At 48.8% G+C, this 16,881-nt stretch overlaps 1 protein-coding gene across 3 annotated transcripts in view; it reads left to right on the forward strand.

Annotated features, from left to right (window-relative positions):
- Positions 1 to 16,881, forward strand: part of MYO1D (myosin ID) — a 145,068-nt gene that overhangs the window by 83,939 nt on the left and 44,248 nt on the right. For all 3 annotated transcript variants that reach the window (XM_027701693.1, XM_027701696.1, XM_027701695.1), the window contains exons 20-21: positions 488 to 601; positions 5,796 to 5,950. In XM_027701693.1, the coding sequence (XP_027557494.1) occupies positions 488 to 601; positions 5,796 to 5,950 (269 nt within the window). The remainder of the gene's footprint in view (positions 1 to 487; positions 602 to 5,795; positions 5,951 to 16,881) is intronic.

Below are 16,881 nucleotides of genomic sequence, written 5' to 3' on the forward strand. Positions count from 1 at the left end.
CCAGCCCCTGGTGCCCCCCGAGCTCTGCAGGGCAGGGAGCCCTCGGGGAGTTTTTGGGGTGCCAAAGGTGTCACGAAGGAACAGGGCTGAGGGTTGAGTGTTGCTGGGGGAAGCACCTGTCCTTGTCTGAGTGAAGGCCTGGACTTCCCCAGGGTGCCACAGCTCCGCTGGATAACCGGGAATGTTGCTGCTCTGAGGCTCCGCGTTTCCCTCTTTGTAAAATGGGATTACAGGGCCCGTCTTCCCACTCCACTGTTCCAAGAGCTGTGGAGAAAACCTGTCTGGGAGCTGTGTGAGTTCTGGGTGTTCATTGTGTGAGTTCTGGGTGTTCTCTGTGTGGGTTCTGGGTGTTCTCTGTGTGGGTTCTGGGTGTTTTCTGCAGGAGTTTGGTGTACCCGTGTGTGAGTTTGGGACATTTGTTACTGCAGAGTTTCATTCTGGATGTTCTTGCAGTGATTAGTGGGGCTGAAAATGGTTTTCCCCCCAGGTGAATCGCTTTAACAAGGTGGAGGACAGAGCCATCTTCATCACTGACAGACACCTCTATAAGATGGACCCCATGAGGCAGTACAAGGTGATGAAGACCATCCCCCTCTACAATGTAAGTACAAGGGCTGGGAACCTCCTCTGAGCCTCTCTCAGGACAGTGCAGCTACTCTTCAGCTCCATTTTCATACTCATAAAATGGAAAAAGACAATTTTTTATATATTTCATGCCTTTATAACAGTTACAGTGCAGTTATTACAGCACCAAAGCATCATGGTCAGATCCTTGGGGTTGTCCTGTGCAGAGCCAGGATCCTTGTGGGTCCCTTCCAACTCAGCACATCCTGTGATTCTGTGGTTTTATCTCATATTAGCTTTTAATTTCAGTGCATAAAATAAAAGCTAAACTCCAAACTGCCTCTTACATGTTTCTGCTCCTTCCCTATTTCAGTGTTACTTGCTGTGTGCAGGATCCTGGCCCCATAAGGGGGTTGGCATTTCACAGCAGCTCCTGGCACTGTTTCAGTGTCTCTGAGGGTTTGTTTGATCCTTCCTGTCGTGCTGGAATTTATTTATTTATTTGTATTTGTTCATATTTAATGCAAATCTCACCAGAGCTAAATGTGGCCTTGGGGTGAGGTCTGGCCTCGGGGGTGGAGCTGCCAGGGCCGAGGCAACAGATTATCGGGGCTGGGAGGGGGTGGGAGCACCTCCTCTGCTCCTCAGCACCCTGGAGGGGGGGATTCAGCTGCTGTTCATCTCCCCCAGCCCGAGGTGACTGTGCTGAGGTTTATCTCCCCCCTGCAGAGCCCAGTGCTGCTGCTCAGGAACGTCTGCACACGTTTGGTGGGATGTTTGCCCTCGGAGGAGCGACAGAGCTGGCACCTCTGTGTTGCTGAGGGGGCAGAGATGGGATTAGGGTGAGGGTGAAATCTCCTCTGCAGGCTGTGGAGGGAGTGACTGGCTCAGGCTGCATCCCCTGGTGTTGGTTTACTGCCCTCCCCAGCCCCAGCTGGGCACCCACTGCTGATTCCTGCATCCTTATCCCGAGTGACCAGTGACAGCAGCTCACTTGCTGTGTCAGCAGTTGTAGGTATATCTGTATTTATCACAGGTTTAGGACAATGTCAGCTTTACCTGTGTGCCTGATGGGTTTAAAGGCGCAGCTTGGAGATTTCCAGCAGCAGGAGCCCAGCTCACTGTTGGCAGCCTGAACATTTCCCTCTGAAATCCTTAATGCCTTAAAAATTACAGGAGGTGGGCGAGTCAGACACAGCTTGGGGTTACATGGAGAGTATCTGTTACTCAGAAATGGCAGTAATTATTGCTTTTTCACCAAAAAAAGGTGTGTCTGAAGTAGAATATCCTTTCCTGCAGAGCTGGAGCACAGGCTGTGTGCTGCCTGTGTGTTGGTTCTCTGGGTGCTCTGCAGTTCCTCAGGCACCAAAGCAGTTGATGGGCTCTGCAGATGAGCCTCTTGCTCTTAGAATTGTTGCCTGTAGATATAAATCAGCCTTATTTGGAGATCTGCAGTTGTTCCCTTTACCAACCTACCTCAGGGATTCTTGGCTGGTTTCCTTGCCCTGAGCAGGGGTCCCTGGCACTGAGGGCTCCTGCAGTGCTGGGCACAGGGGAAAGGAGTCCAGAAGACCCTCTGCTGACTCCTGCAGCGTCAGAATAATATTCCAGAGTGGAAATTGGATCAAAACAAGCTTTGGTGAATTCAGGGGTGTTAAATTCTGCTCTGTTGGCCACAGCCTCTCCTTTTACCTGCTCCTCCTGCACTGTGGTCCTGGGGAACATTCCCAACCCTGCCCGTGCACAGCAGGATCGGGCTGTGGGGCTGATGGACTGAGCCCTCTCTGAGCTGCAGGAAGGGGGGAGGAGGAGAGAGTTTGGGGAAGTATTTGGTTCACACACAGCACATGAAATGTTTCACAGAATCCCAGAATGGTTTGGGTGGGAAGGACCTTGAAGCCCATCCAGTCCCACCCCTGCCATGGCCAGGGACACCTTCCACCAGCCCAGGTTGCTCCAAGCCCCAGCCTTGGACACTTCCAGGAATCCAGGGGCAGCCACAGCTGCTCTGGGAATTCCATCCCAGCCCCTCACCACCCTCACAGGGAAGAATTTCTCCCCCCATGTCACATCCAAACCTACTCTCTTTCCATTTGAAGCTGTTCCATTTGTATTTCTTTTGCCAGGATTTCCTAAATTGAACTCTGGCAAACAGTTAATGCTGTGTAATGCAGTTATTTGTTCCTTTTTGTAGTTATATTTTGTCACAGATGCTTTGTATATGCATTGCCTTTCACCTCCAGCCTGCCTTGCACACTGTCCCCTGTTTTTCCCTGTGCCTGATCCCCTCTGTCCTGGCAGCCCCTCCACAGGGGAAGGGAGGTGGAGCAAGTGGCTGATTAGTGACACAGAGATTCCTTCCCTTTTGGGGCAAGAACAGCTGTTTGAAATGCTGTGAAGGGTTTTGGTGGGTGATAATCCCAGCAGTGGGGATGTGTCTGGATGCACCAGCCCTGTCCCACGTTGGGTGTGTGTTCCCTGGCAGGACAGATCACCCTCCCCACACACAGAGGTGAAGATCCTCTCCCTGCTCCCTGTCAGCACAGCAGCACCTTAGGGGTGGTGTTTCCATGGAAATCTCACTGGAGACAGTCAGCTGGTGGCTGGTGAACCTTGGTTTGGGCTGCAGAAATCACTGCCCATCTCCCTCAGCTGGGGTTGCCTGGACGTGGTTTAGCACAGCCCTGCTCTGGGCTCTGCCCTGGGATGAGGGGGAAGGACTGGAAACTAAATCAGCTTTGATTTGGCTTAGATGGAAGGAAGGAATCCTCCCCTGGGAGGGTGGGGAGGCCCTGGCACAGGTTGCCCAGAGAAGCTGTGGCTGCCCCTGGATCCCTGGAAGTGTCCAAGGCCAGGTTGGAGCCACCTGGGCTGGTGGAAGGTGTCCCTGCCCATGGAACTGGATGATCTTTAAGGTCCCTCCAGGCCAAACCAGGCCATGACTCTGTGATTTGTGTCCTGGGTGAGGGATGTGTCATTCTGTGCACATGACAAGCAGGACCTTCCCTTTCAACCCCAGTGATTTCTCTGGATGAAGATGCTGCTTTGGGGGGATTTTCCCTGTGGATTTTCCCTGTGGATTTCCCACGTGCAGTTCCCTCAGAAGTACCAATATACAGCTACCTTTTTTGTTCTTACCTGAATTAAAACCAAACAGATAATGGCAGAGAGGAATTAAGAGGCACCCAGGCAGCAGAAAGGCTCTTGCAGGCACTGTACAATGTGAGCACAATGAAGGATGTTCTGTGGAAGCTGAGGGGTTTTTTTCCTGCTCTTCAAGCAGAGCCAATATTAGTGTTGGTAAATACTGAGATAAGCACCTTCTCTGAAATGATTTCTTTTGTGTTGCACTGATTTGTTCAGAGAGTCTTACGGGGAGGGGTGAAATGGGAGGAATTTTGAAGGGCTCTTGGACTGCTAACAGGGTTCTGTTGAATAATTAATGTTTAAATTGCCTTTTCAAATCCGACACTGCGACTTGTTCATCTTTCACGCTCGCTGCACATTTAAAACCTCGATGGCAGCAGTCCCCGTGGTGCTATTGTGCTCACAGGAGGGTATTTAAGCATGCAAATTAATTTTAAGGGACACTATAAACCCAGGCAGCTGTCAATGCCTGTGCATGAAGTGGAGCTTGTTTTGAAAGCGTTTCATGGCCCCAGAAGAGCCTGGACAGAGAATAAACTCCCCCTGTGCCGGGGGATCGTGGCTGCAGGAGGTCCCTGCCCGGGGTTCCAGGAGCAGCAGTTTCTGTCCTTCAGCTCCTGGGGAACAACCCAACAAAATCCCAGGGATTCGGACCTCGGGAAGTGTCTCATCCCAAAAATAGGGCACAGGCTGTTGGCTGAGCTGGGCTTTTCTGGGATGTGTGAGACAGGCAGAGCTGGAACAGGTTTCTTGGAAATGATCTGTTGTGAGTGTTAAACCAAACCCAGGGACCAGCCTGGGCCTGGGTGGGATCCGTGTCCCAAAGGAGTCAGGAATGTCCAGCTGAAATTGGTGCTCCCCCCCCAACAGGCTCTAGGGCTCCACAGGAACCTTTTTCCTTGAGGAATGGAATAATGAGACTTTGATTTCCAAAAAAATGGTGCATGGGTGCCTCTCACTTGTAGGAGGATGTGGCTTCTCTCTGAAGATCTCTGGGTGACCCAAAGATCCAAAACTTTCCTTTTAGTGAAAAGGAAAGCTCTGCTGTGTTCTCTCTGTACTCATCATCCTTTTACCTATTTTATTTATTTTATTTTAATTTATTTTTTTTTAATTCTATTTTATTCTATTTATTTTATTCAATTCTATTTTTCTTTTTTAATTTTATTTATTCTTTTTATTTTATTTTAAGTCAACTTTTTGTTTCATTTTTTCTATTTATTTTATTCTGTTTTATTTTATTGTATTCTATTTTATGCTATTTATCTTATTCTGTTTATTTATTTTATTTTATTCTATTCTGTTTGATTTTATTTTATTGTATTCTATTTTATTCTATTTTATTCTATTTATCTTATTCTATTTATTTATTTTATTCTATTCTACATTATTCTATTTATTTTATTTTCCTTGCTCTTTTCTCTGGTTTGATGTAGTTGCCTTTTGATGCTTTCTTTTTCCCCTCCTTACCCTTTGTTTCCTCAGCTCAGATTCATTTTCTGCTTTCTCTGATATTCATCTGAATAACCTGTGCACCCACATTGTCCCTCCTAAGAACTCCCTGCTTTTCCTTTGTGAGATGATGCCAAAGCTTTTGCTGAGCCAAGTGCAGCCACTTCACAGGCAAAACCATCAGAAAATAAAAAACCCAAACCAAACCTCCACGCTTTTTATTTTGTCAGAACAGCCAGACCTTAATCCAAGCCTAAACATGGGAATCCTCAGGGCTTTGTGGGGTTCATAGTTTATATTCTTGTTATATCCTTGTTTTACCTGTCCCGGGGTCACAGAATCGTTCCAGCTGGAAAAGCCCTTTAAGGTCATCGAGTCCAGCTGCCAACACCATTAATGGTCACCATTAAACCAGGTCCTGAAGGGCCACATCCACATGTCCTGTGAACATCAGGGTCACAGAATCCCGGGATGGTTTGGGTTGGAAGGGACCTTAAAGCCCATCCAGTCCCACCCTGTGCCATGGGCAGGGACACCTCCCGCTATCCCAGGTTGCTCCAACCCATCCAACCTGGCCTTGGACATTCCAGGGATGGGGCATAAGGTTGTTCTTGCTTTCTTTCTCCCCCCAGCTGGTGGGGCTGAGTGTCTCCAACGGGAAGGACCAGCTGGTGGTGTTCCACACCAAGGACAACAAGGATCTCATCGTGTGCCTGTTCAGCCCCGAGCCCTCCAGCGACAGCAGGATCGGGGAGCTGGTGGGAGTCCTGGCCAGTCACTTCAAGAGGTCAGTGCTGGGGGGGTTGTTGGACACTCAGGTCACCTCCTGGAGTCACTGTGGTGCCAAATTCACTGCACTGCTGGGATACCAGGGCTTTTCCTGAAGTTTTTGGGACTCACCTTTTGGCTGCAACACTTCATTGCCTCTTCTCCTTCCCTGCCTGTCAGATTGGGGAGAAATATCACTGAGGCTGCCTTTATAAACTGGCTTGGATTTTTGTGGGTTTGAGTGTAAAATAACCCACAGGGAAGGGTTTTAACACCTCAAAGGTGACGAGGGGGGGGCTTTTCAGATTTAAATGTTTTAAATTTTCTATGGGGAGCAACGCTGCAGAAACCAGAGCTGGGTCGAACACTTTAAAAGCATTAGGACACCAAATCAAGGCTTAGCTTCCACAATATGTACTTTAAATGTTACATTTAGGTGTTATTCAGAAGAACACTGTAAATAAAGTTACAAAATATAGTAATCCCAGGGTCTGATATAGCAAAAATAGGGAGCCCGTGTCTTCGTTAACAATGAATTAATTTAACATTTAAATAGCTGAGACATACCAAGTACTTATCTCATGCCTTAAATAAAAAAAACAGATGTTTATATGTCTCTCTCAATATTTTAGAGAGATTCACAATGGCTCCTGAAGGCTCCTTTCAGCCAAACTCTTAATTTATAAAACTGAGACAGAGCTTTTTGTTTCTCCAGTTGCTCCCGGTTGTGTCAGCAGGTGATTTATTGCTGAGCTGTAAAATGTCATCTGTGTTTCCTTAAATCTGTTTGCCTGGTAAATCCCTGTGCCAGGTCTGTCTGTTGGTGATCAGTTGGTTACCTGGTTAGCCAGGATTGAGCTGCTGGAGCTGCAGCTGGAGCAGAACAATCCCCTGGATCTCAGGACCAAGTTCTGGGCAGTCCAGAGCAGCCCCAGGAGTCACTTTGTGACTCCTGGGGCTGCTCTGGACTGCCCAGAACTCGCTCCAACTTTGTGGAGAAATGGGGTGTGGAATGAGCACTTGGGAGGGTTCCCTGGCTCCTCCAGGGCAGATTCCCAGGAAGAATTGTTGCTGATCAGCACCTGCAGCCTTTGCCATTCCCAACATCAGTGCTCCATTTGTGACTGATAGTGTTGAGCCTTTATAAGTGAATCTTCACACAGAGCTGTGAGTGGCAGGAAAATGAGAGGCAATTTAGGTCACTTGAGGTCCCTGGGTATTTTTTCTGTGAATTCAAGAGGGATGTGCTGGTCCAGCCCCTTCTCCCCACGGTGGTGTGGAGCTCAGGGCTGTCTGTGCTGCTGGAGCAGGGGCTGAGTCCACTGGAAATGAATCCTCAGCACTGGCATCACTTGGTTGGGGAAATTCAGGCCTGAAAGGCAACAGAAAACATTCTCTGGTTTTGCTTTTACCTAAATATCATTTAATCTCAAACTCTTGAAGGTTCAGGAGGTGGTGTAAAGCACCACACTTTGTTTGGGAGTCCTGTGGAGTTGCTGGAGCTCTGTCATGTCTGGCATCACCTTCTGGTGGCTGGTGCTGCTCAGGGCCTTGCCAGGTCTCCAGAGTGCTGTGAAACTCTTGGTTACACTCCAGATCTTGTGTTCAGCGGCCAAACTGCCCAGGAATCCTGTTCCTTTTCCTTGGATGAGTCCCCAGATCTCCAGCCTTTGTCACCTGTGCCACCCTCCACCCCAGCCACTTGTGCTTCCTTTTAACCAAGGGTGTTGTGTGACCATCAGCCTGAAATATTGACCTTCATCCAAGGGTGGAAACCGCTGATTTTCAGGTTTTTTACTGATCTTAACACTGACATTTCTATCTTTAAAAAGAATTAGGTTTAATCTAATCACTGTCTGCAGGAGAATGGCAGTTAAATACACTCACATGCTGAGAAGCTCTACTTAAATTAGCATTATTTTAGTGCTTCAAATGACAAATCTCAGCACAGCTGGTTAAAGGGGAGGGCTGGTCTAAAAGCCCATTTTTCCAAACATCCAAGAAAAGTTCCAGGATTAAGGGTAATGCACAGGACAACTTGCATTTCATTTTCCTAATATCCCAATATCACTGTTTCCCTCTTCAAAGCAGTATCTGTAAATCAAAATGGAAGGAAATATTCGTGGTTTCAGTCACTCTCAATTTTCTGAGAGTCAGGAAATGCTGTCAGTGATGGGATTAGCTGACCCCTGGCTGGAGAGGGGCTTTGGGAATTCCTCATTAACCAGGATTAGCTGGAGGTCGTGTGCTTCATGGCAGGGGTTGGGTTTCCCTGTCCTGCCTGGGAGGAGGTGGTTGCTGAGAGCAAAGCCTGGATCCAGCAGGAAAGCCTTGAGCCTGAAGGTTCAATTTGTGACCTGCAGTGGGATTTCAGAGCTCTGCTCCACGGAGGAGCAGCTCCCATGGGTGCCAGGGCTCCCACTGGGGCCCTCTCTGAACACACAGAGCTGTTTCCAGCCATCCCAACATCCCTCCTGGAGCCCTGCTGGGAGGTTTAGCAGGGCTGGGGTGTCACAGCCACCTGTGGTTCTGTGGGGGGCAGAAGGCAATGATATTTTAGCTATTTGTGCAATAAAATCCTGTCAGTCCAGTGCCACTCTGTGTGTAGGGAAGGGGAGGGGGAGCCTGGTGGGGTCACCTGTGCTGAGGGTGCTCAAACCTTCTCATTCAGCTGCTTTGTATCAGATTTTATTATTTTTTCCAAACTCTTTGAGCTGGAAGCTTCATCACTGAGACATCTGTTTGGGAATTTTGGAGGTTTTCAGCAATAAATAGATTAGACACTTCAGAACAGGCCTAGAGGTGACATCTTTAGGTTCTGAATTCTGGCAGCTGCTTTTGGAGACGTGACCCTGTTCCTGTTCCTGGGCATAAAAGCTTCACATTTGGGAATGTTTTGCCTGAGTTCACATCTTTTCACCTACCTGAAGCTGCATCTTTTAAAATTATTCCTGGTGGGAATGGCCTTACCTGGAGGTTGTGCTCCCAAGGGAGTGTTTATGGAGTGTAAAACCAACACGATGCTTCTGTGAGCTGGAAAATGTTCAGTGGAGTTACCAGGAGTTTGAGTCATACTTCTAATAGATGAGCTAGGTTCATTTTTTTTTTTAACAATGCACTTAGGCAGCTGAATTCCCAACAGAAATTATGGGAATCCAGCTGAGATGCTGATGTGGCCACAGCAAGTTGATGTCTGCCCGCAAAACATGTCCATGAGCTGAGCTCCCCTGGTGTTTGCTGCTGTTCTCTGGCTGTCTCAGCCCCAGGGATGAGCATCTCCTGCCAGAGCCCTTGTCCCTGCCAGGTGAGAAGAGCTGGGATTGAGTGAGGGCATGGGATAGCTGGGAAAATCCTCTGGCAGCAGAGTGTGGTGGGTGGTCCCTCGTATGAAATGGGATCGTGGGACTCTTGTTGCTGCTCAGCAGGAGGCAGAGATGCTCTGACATGACCTGGGCAGCACAGAGCCCTCATCTTGGTTTCCCAAGGCAGGGAAGCAGCTTTTGGGAGCTGTGGATGTGGCCCCAGTGTCCCTGTGAGTGCTGGAGCCTGGGCTGGGAGAGAGGGGCCTGAGGAGCTCTTGGAGGAGGGAGGGTGGCTGTAAAGGGGGAGGATTATCAGCCAGGAGTGACTTGTCCTGTCCATGTTTTACACCTTCGTGGCCCTTCAGGCTGCAGAAGATGTTCCAGCTGCTCAGTCCAGCACACTGAGGACTCTCTGGCTGCACTTCCCTGGAAAGACCCGGTGGGAGCCACATTCCTTTGGCTCTCCCCGTCCTTGGTCACACTGTCACCCTGTGTGGATGCTGTCACCTGACCCCTGGGGGGTTTTCAGGCAGCTCAGGTGTCCCCACAGAAGGTTCCCAAGGCCCATCCTGTTCCCATTTACTCATTTGTTGCTGTGCTGGAGCTGGCAGGGTTTGTTCTGTCTCGCTGCCCACGCGTTGGGATCACTGTGTCACTGCTCTCCCGTGCTTTCTGTTCCCTAATCCCCACATTGTCTGCAGCCACAGCCCTTGGTTTCCTTCCAGGATTCCTGAAGGGCAGGGGGAGTTACCAGTACACAACAATCCCAGCAGAAAATCACTTGCCTGAGGATAATTCGGTGTTTTCCAGCACGCTGGAGACCCTTCGGCCAGTTTGAGTCCTCAGTGTGCCCTGGATTCGTTTCCCTCAGTTCTGGGGCCTCCCCCTGGTGTGCCTGGAGCAGGAATTCACACCCATGGATCTCACACCATCCCAGGGTGTATATGCACATATTATAGAATCATGGAGTGGTTTGAGTTGGGAGGGATCTTAAAGCCCACCCAGTGCCACCCCCTGCCACGGGCAGGGACACCTTCCCCTATCCCAGGTTGCTCCAACCTGGCCTTGGACACTTCCAGGGCTGGGGCAGCCACAGCTTCTCTGGACAAACTGTGCCAGTGCCCAGAATATGTGGGGAAAACAGATGTATGTATTCTTAGGTATGTGTAAAATGTGGCAATTCTGTGTATAAACATGTGTGTACATAGATTTAAAAAACCTGGGGAGGGGGAATCTGTGCTAGCACAGAACAGAACCCCAGAGCCATTAGGGTTGGAAGAGACCTTCAAGATCATCCAGTCCACTGTCCACTGTAACCCTTCAACAGCTAAACCAGCCTTTCAAATTAAAGTGAAATATTACCAGGTTTGGTGGAAGGTGCCCAGCTTTCCCAGGCTTCCATATCAAGCAAGGCTGGCCTGGGGAAGGGCATCCTTCCAAAACATCCTTCCAAACCTCTGTACCTGACAGGGACAGATCTGGGATCAAAGCTTTTATCTGCTGAGTAACAAAGAGATCCTGCTGCAAACAAAGATCCTGGGCCAGAGTTTATGGACTGAGCAGAGCAGGAGCCTGGAAGGGGAGCAGTGGGATCACACCTCGGTGGGGTCCAGAGGCTGCTCCTCCCTCGGGGTGGGTGCAGGGAAGCCCAAAGCTGAGCCGGGGCTCAGCCTGGAGGAGGCACCTCAGGACATTCACAAAAGCCATTTTTTGGGGAAAAAAAGAGCACTTTGACCACTTCCCTGCTATTCAAAGCTTCAGCCCTGAGGACTGGAGCTGTTCAAAGCTGAGGATGAGGCGTTCAGCCCTCACCCCCTGCCCTGCATAAATCAGTGTTTGATAAACCCCCACCGGGACTGCAGCGATCTGGGGGGGTTGAATCTGTTTGGTACAAAGAGAAGAACTCAGAAATGGGGTTTTTTTCTGGTGTTCTGCTCTTTTCACCAGCTCCCAGTGTGGCAAGCAAAGCCTCCTTTTTGTGAAAGGTGTTATTTTTTGCCCTGGTCTAAGTGGTGCAGTTTGAGGTGATTTTGTCATTAGTCTGAACGTGGAGGGTTTGTCACAGAGATGGAGAGAAACACCCTGTAAATGCCCATTTTCAGCCCATTGTGCAGGAGAATTTCCTGTGTTTTTGATGCTGTCTGTAAACAAAGCCAGGGGAGATTCGACATGATGTGAATTTGCTTGTTTAGGGAAAAATGCTCAGCTCAGTGATGAGCCCGGTCTGCAACACAAATCATTTGATTAAAATGGATTCAAGCTTTTTATTATCAGATTTTTTTTTTCCACTGATAAGGAGAAACAAACCTTCCAGCTCAGGCCCAGGAATCAGACAAGAGGTTAAACCTTCAAGTTGTCATAAAGGTGGGTTTTTTTCATATCAAAACTCAGCTGATTTTCATCAGTTTGAGATTGTTCCTTTCTTTTAAAGCTGTTTGCCTCTCTGTGGTAGAAAACCTTGATTAACTGCTGAGATTTATAGATAAGGGAGCTAAAACAGCATCTTCTCTGTAGCCAGTGCCAGTCTGGAGGGATGATGGGGATGTTCACCTTGGGTTTCTGGGACAAAGCAAGAAAGAGGAGCCCAAACTGGGATTTCAGCTGGTGATGTGTCTTCCCAAAGCCTCATTTCGAGGAAATAACCATCTCCCAGGGCAGAGCCTGCACACAAAGGAGGGTTGAACCCCTGGTATCAAATTATCCTGTCACTGAAGCTTTGAGGAGGATCCCTGAGCTGACAGTGGGTGTGTCCAGGGCTCATTCCCAGGCAGTTCCAGAGGTGCTGGTGAGATCCAAAGGAGCTCAGGCCACTCAGCTGCTCCAAACTGCTGTTTCCTGTCATCTGTCCTTTGTCCCCACTGCCAGCTCTGCTCAGCCCTGCCAGGCTGGCACCACTGTCAGCAGGGCTGGGGCTGACAAAGGCCCAGATTTGATCCATGTCACAGTTCCCTGGCATTCCTTTCAGGGCTTGAGCTTTGTTTTTTGTGCAGGATTTCTGGTCATAATCCATTTTTGGGAAAATTCTGCTGGGTTTCGGGTTGAGCCCTGACCCACAGCTTTGACTCACCAGGTGCTTGACTCTGGGCAAGGGGGGTGGCAAAGGGAAAGTGGTTTCTTTATACAAAATAAATGTGAATAAACCCAGTATAAACTAGAAAAATTGGCTTAATTCTCTTGACTTGTCTTAGGAACTTAAAAAAAATCTTTCAGGATTTAGCTAAAATTTACTTTTGGCTGATTTATGGTATTTATAAGGTTGGACGGGGCTTGGGACAACCTGGGCTGGTGGAAGGTGTCCCTGCCCATGGCAGGGGGTGGCACTGGATGGGCTTTAAGGTCCCTCCAACCCAAACCATTCCATGATTCCATGATGATCATCTCTGGTAATTCCTCAGTTGTAATTTGGGTTGAGAAATGACAGTTTTCCTTCAGAAAATACATTGCATGGATGGAAGGTTTGTTGTCCTGAGCGACTCCAGGACATGGAGAGGTGGAATTGCAGCACCTGAGGAGGTTCAGTGTCTGAATTATTTTATATTTTGGAAAACTGTTGTTGCAACTGAGTTTTTGCAAACACTCGTCCTGTGAGAAGGGAGCTCATGAAGGAACTCAGCAGAGGATCATTCCCTGTCTTAAAACCCATCTCCCCTCTGCTGCTGTTCATTCTCTGATGGGTCCCTGGCCAGGGAAGCCTCCCCAGCTCACATTCCCATGCAAAAACAACCTTTTGTTGCACTTCTCAATGTGTTCCTGGCATGGGAAAAAATCCTTATCTCCCTCAGCCCTGGATTTGTAATATTGGGAACACAGTGAGCTCAGGAGAGGGGTTTGGGCTCTCCACAGGCTCAGGAGTTTAGTTTTTGCAGCAGAACTGGGAATCCTTTATTTCAGTCTTGGCCTCTACATCTCAAGTCAATTCTCTGCCCAATACCATGAATAGCAGCAATTTATTGGATTTATGGCCTTTGTTTTTTGAGTCTGAAGTGATTTATTGGTGAGTTTTTCCTTCCCTAACCTGTGTCCTGCTGCCATTGTATAGTGAGCACCAGTTCTATCCCAAAGCCTCTGGAAAGAGGACTCTGCTGTGGCTGAAACACATTCCAGTTCCTTTATTCCAGCACTTTTGTGTAACTGTGGTTCTTCCACAGCAGCACCTGGATGCTGCAGCTCCATCCAGTGTCTCCTGGGGTGGAACTCTTGGTGGGAATGAAGTTGTTGGAGCTCGATGTGCTTTGAAGGACATTTAACAGTTCCCATGGTTTGGCCCCTTGGTGTTTCCTGGAATTGTTTTGTGTTCAGGGCACTTCAAAATCAGTGATTGCTTTGGGAATTTGGACCCAGGTTTCCTCAGGAACCGTAATTCCTGTGGAAATGGCTCTGCAGTGACCCACAGGAGGTCTCAGTGACCAGAGGTGCTCTCCAGTGACCAGAGGTCCTCTCTGGTGACACAGAGGAGCTCTCAGTGCCCCAAAACTGCTCTGCAGTGACCCACAGGAGCTCTCAGTGACCAGAGGAGGTCTCAGTGCCCCAAAACTGCTCTCCAATGACCCAGAGGAGCTCTCAGTGACCAAAGGTGCTCTCCAATGACCAGAGGTCCTCTCTAGTGACCCAGAAGAGCTCTCAGTGACACAAAGGAGCTCTCAGTGCCCCAAAACTGCTCTCCAGTGACCAGAGGAGCTCTCCAGCCCCAGCACCCCATTGTAATGGATTCCCTCCTGAAGCTTTTGCAGAGTGTCCTTGGAGCTGCCCAGTTCATTCCCTCTCTGCAGGTCATGGATCTGCTGGATTGAGCAGGTGAATCCTCTCAATTCTTGGCCAAGCTGTAGCAGCAGGGGGAGACTGGAGGGATTATTTGTGGTGTGGGGGATAAAACCCAGCATTGAGACTGTCAGAAATGGTGATACAACGTCCTGGAATAGAAAATCCAAATCCATTCTCCTCCTCCCCCTCCTCCCTTGGGGTTGCAGAAGCCATCAGACCCCTAAATATGAACAATTTTTATTATTACAATATTTTAGAGCACTTAACATTTTCTATGCCCTTTTATGAGTCTCTGTCCAGCTCCCTTCTGTCCTTGAGACATTTATGATCAGAATATAATCCCAGTTAAGGCAGTCCCCCCCCAGGAACTGCTGTGGTGCAGTGATACAGCTCCAATCCAGCTTCCCTTCGGTGCTGGGAGCTGGGGATTTCCTCCAGAACAACTGTTAATGTGGGAATAGGAAAATGAAAACATTTCATCTTAACAAACCTCTGTCAGTGTATTCATTGCCACACCTTTTAACCTATTATTATTTTCAGTCCTGACCCACAGCTCTGGGCATTCACTCAAACTGTGACAGTTTGACACGAATTCACACGTTTTTTCCCCCTGGAAGTGTTCCAAAGACATGTGGATGTGGCACTTGGGTGGTGAACACAGAGGTGCTGCTGGGTTGAGGGTTGGAGTTGATGATCTTTAAGGTCTTTCCCAGCTTTAATGATTCTGGGATTCCATGAACCATCACCTTGCCCATTGTTAAACAACCTGAGAGCAGCACAAAGTGTCTCCTGAAGAGCCCTGGGTGGTACAAACACAGCCCCAAATCACAGAATCACAGAGTCATGGAATAGTTTGGGTTGGAAGGGACCTTAAAGCTCATCCAGTGCCACCCCCTGCCATGGGCAGGGACACCTTCCACCAGCCCAGGTTGCTCCAAGCCCCGTCCAACCTGGCCTTGGACACTTCCAGGGATCCCGGGGCAGCCACAGCTTCTCTGGGCAACCTGTGCCAGGGCCTCCCCACCCTCCCAGGGAAGGATTCTTTCCCAATATCCCCTCTAACCCTGTCCTCTGGCAGTGGGAAGCCATTCCCTGTGTCCTGTCCCTCCATCCCTTGAAAACAGTCTCTCTCCATCTTTCCTGGAGCTCCTTCAGGTCCTGGAAGGCCACAGTCAGGTCACCCCAAAGCTTCTCTTCTCCAGGCTGAACAATCCCAGCTCTCCCAGCAGAGCTGCTCCATCCCTCTGACCATCCTGGTGCCTCCTCTGGACTTGCTCCAGCAGCTCCATGTCCTTCCTGTGCTGGGCACTGGGAGCCTCCTGCTTCCCAAATCTCAGCCACAGCCAACTTTTACATGTTGGGTTTATCAGGGGGTGGTGTAACTCCTGCCATCTGCCTGGCAGCTCGTGTGTGCTGGAGCACAGGGATGTGGGGTTGGCAAACAGCTCCTGGAGAGGAGGAATCCTCCCCCTGCCTGCAGCCCCTGTGCTCTTGAGCTGCTGGAAAACCTGCAGGGTTGGACTCAGAACAGCTGCAGATGGATTTTGGTGTCAACACACAGCTCCCAACTCGTGCAGCTCCTGGTGTGTTCAGTGTGTGCAGCCCCTGCTGGGAGATCCCAGCCCAGGCCTGGCCCCTGTGTCCTCCTGGGCTGTGGGAAGGGGCTGATCTGGGCTGGCAGCACCAGCAGCTGCTGCTCCCAAACCTTTGGGGCATTAAAAACGGCTCGTGGTGATGCTCAAACATCCCCCTGAGCTGTGCAGCCCCTCTGTGCCCAGGGAGTCGCTCCCAGGGTGGGTTTCCTACCTTGATTTCCCACCCTGGAGGTTCATTACTCCCAGTGGGTTCCTGGTCATCAGCTCTGGGCCAGACCCAGGGTCAGGCTTAGGAGCAGCTTTGCCTTTGAATTGCACACCTTCAGTTTGGAGAGGGCTGAATGTCAATCCAGAAGGTGTTTCTGTAAAGATGAGGATTTCAAGGCTGTAACATTTTTAGAGAGATGGAAATTTAATAAAATAGAGGGTCACTGGGTTGGTCACGTTTGAAACAATGGGGGGAAAAGATGCATTTTTCTCTTGAGTATTTAATGTTCAAGGGAATATCAAATGTTGTATATTGGATATTTGATAAATATTTCTGCCACTTTTTACATTCTGACATGAAGTATCATGAAAATAGATATTAATAAAACTTTCCTTCTGCTTTTCTGCTCTGTGGCACCTTTAGCAGAGCCAAAATTGTTCTTTTAGGCTCCCCCTCTCCACCTCTGGCCCCGCTCATTCCATCTCCTGAGCTCAGGATTTGAGTTGTTCTCCAAGACAACATCTCCTCAGAGATGTCTAAGGAACTTTTTAAATGGACATTAAAGATCTGGCAAAAACACTGGCTCCCAACAATTCCTTCTGAGGCCGAAGCCAAATTAATTCCTATTTAAACGTGACTCTGTGAACCTGATTTTGGAAAAACAAACCCAAGCCACTTATTTCTTGGCAGGCTTTATAGCTTTTATTTTGTCTTTTTCCAACAGATACAGAACTTAATGTGTGAGCTGAAGGTTTAAAGCTCATGATATAAAGCAAAGCAGGCTGGAAAAAAAAGAATCATGTTCCTGGTGTAAAACTGAAGTAGAACAACTTCATCTACTGAATCTGGTGTGTTGCTCTCCTTAAAAACCCTCCTTGTCGTGTCTTACCCAAATATCTGAGTGTGTTTGGTCCGTGGCTCTCCTTTCCCCCTTCTTACTCCACCAAATTCCTAAATAAACTGTGGGTTTTTATGCAATACAAGACAGATTTGCAGAAGTGCAGTTATGGCAATTTTTGTGGTTAGTTTTAATGTGTTGGCTTGGTTTCAGGCCTTCAGATCCTTAAATCACTTTTGATTTGCT

Source organism: Neopelma chrysocephalum, unplaced genomic scaffold (assembly GCF_003984885.1).
Source record: "Neopelma chrysocephalum unplaced genomic scaffold, ASM398488v2 Primary Assembly neopelma1_165, whole genome shotgun sequence".
NCBI classification, from domain to species: Eukaryota; Metazoa; Chordata; class Aves; order Passeriformes; family Pipridae; genus Neopelma; species Neopelma chrysocephalum.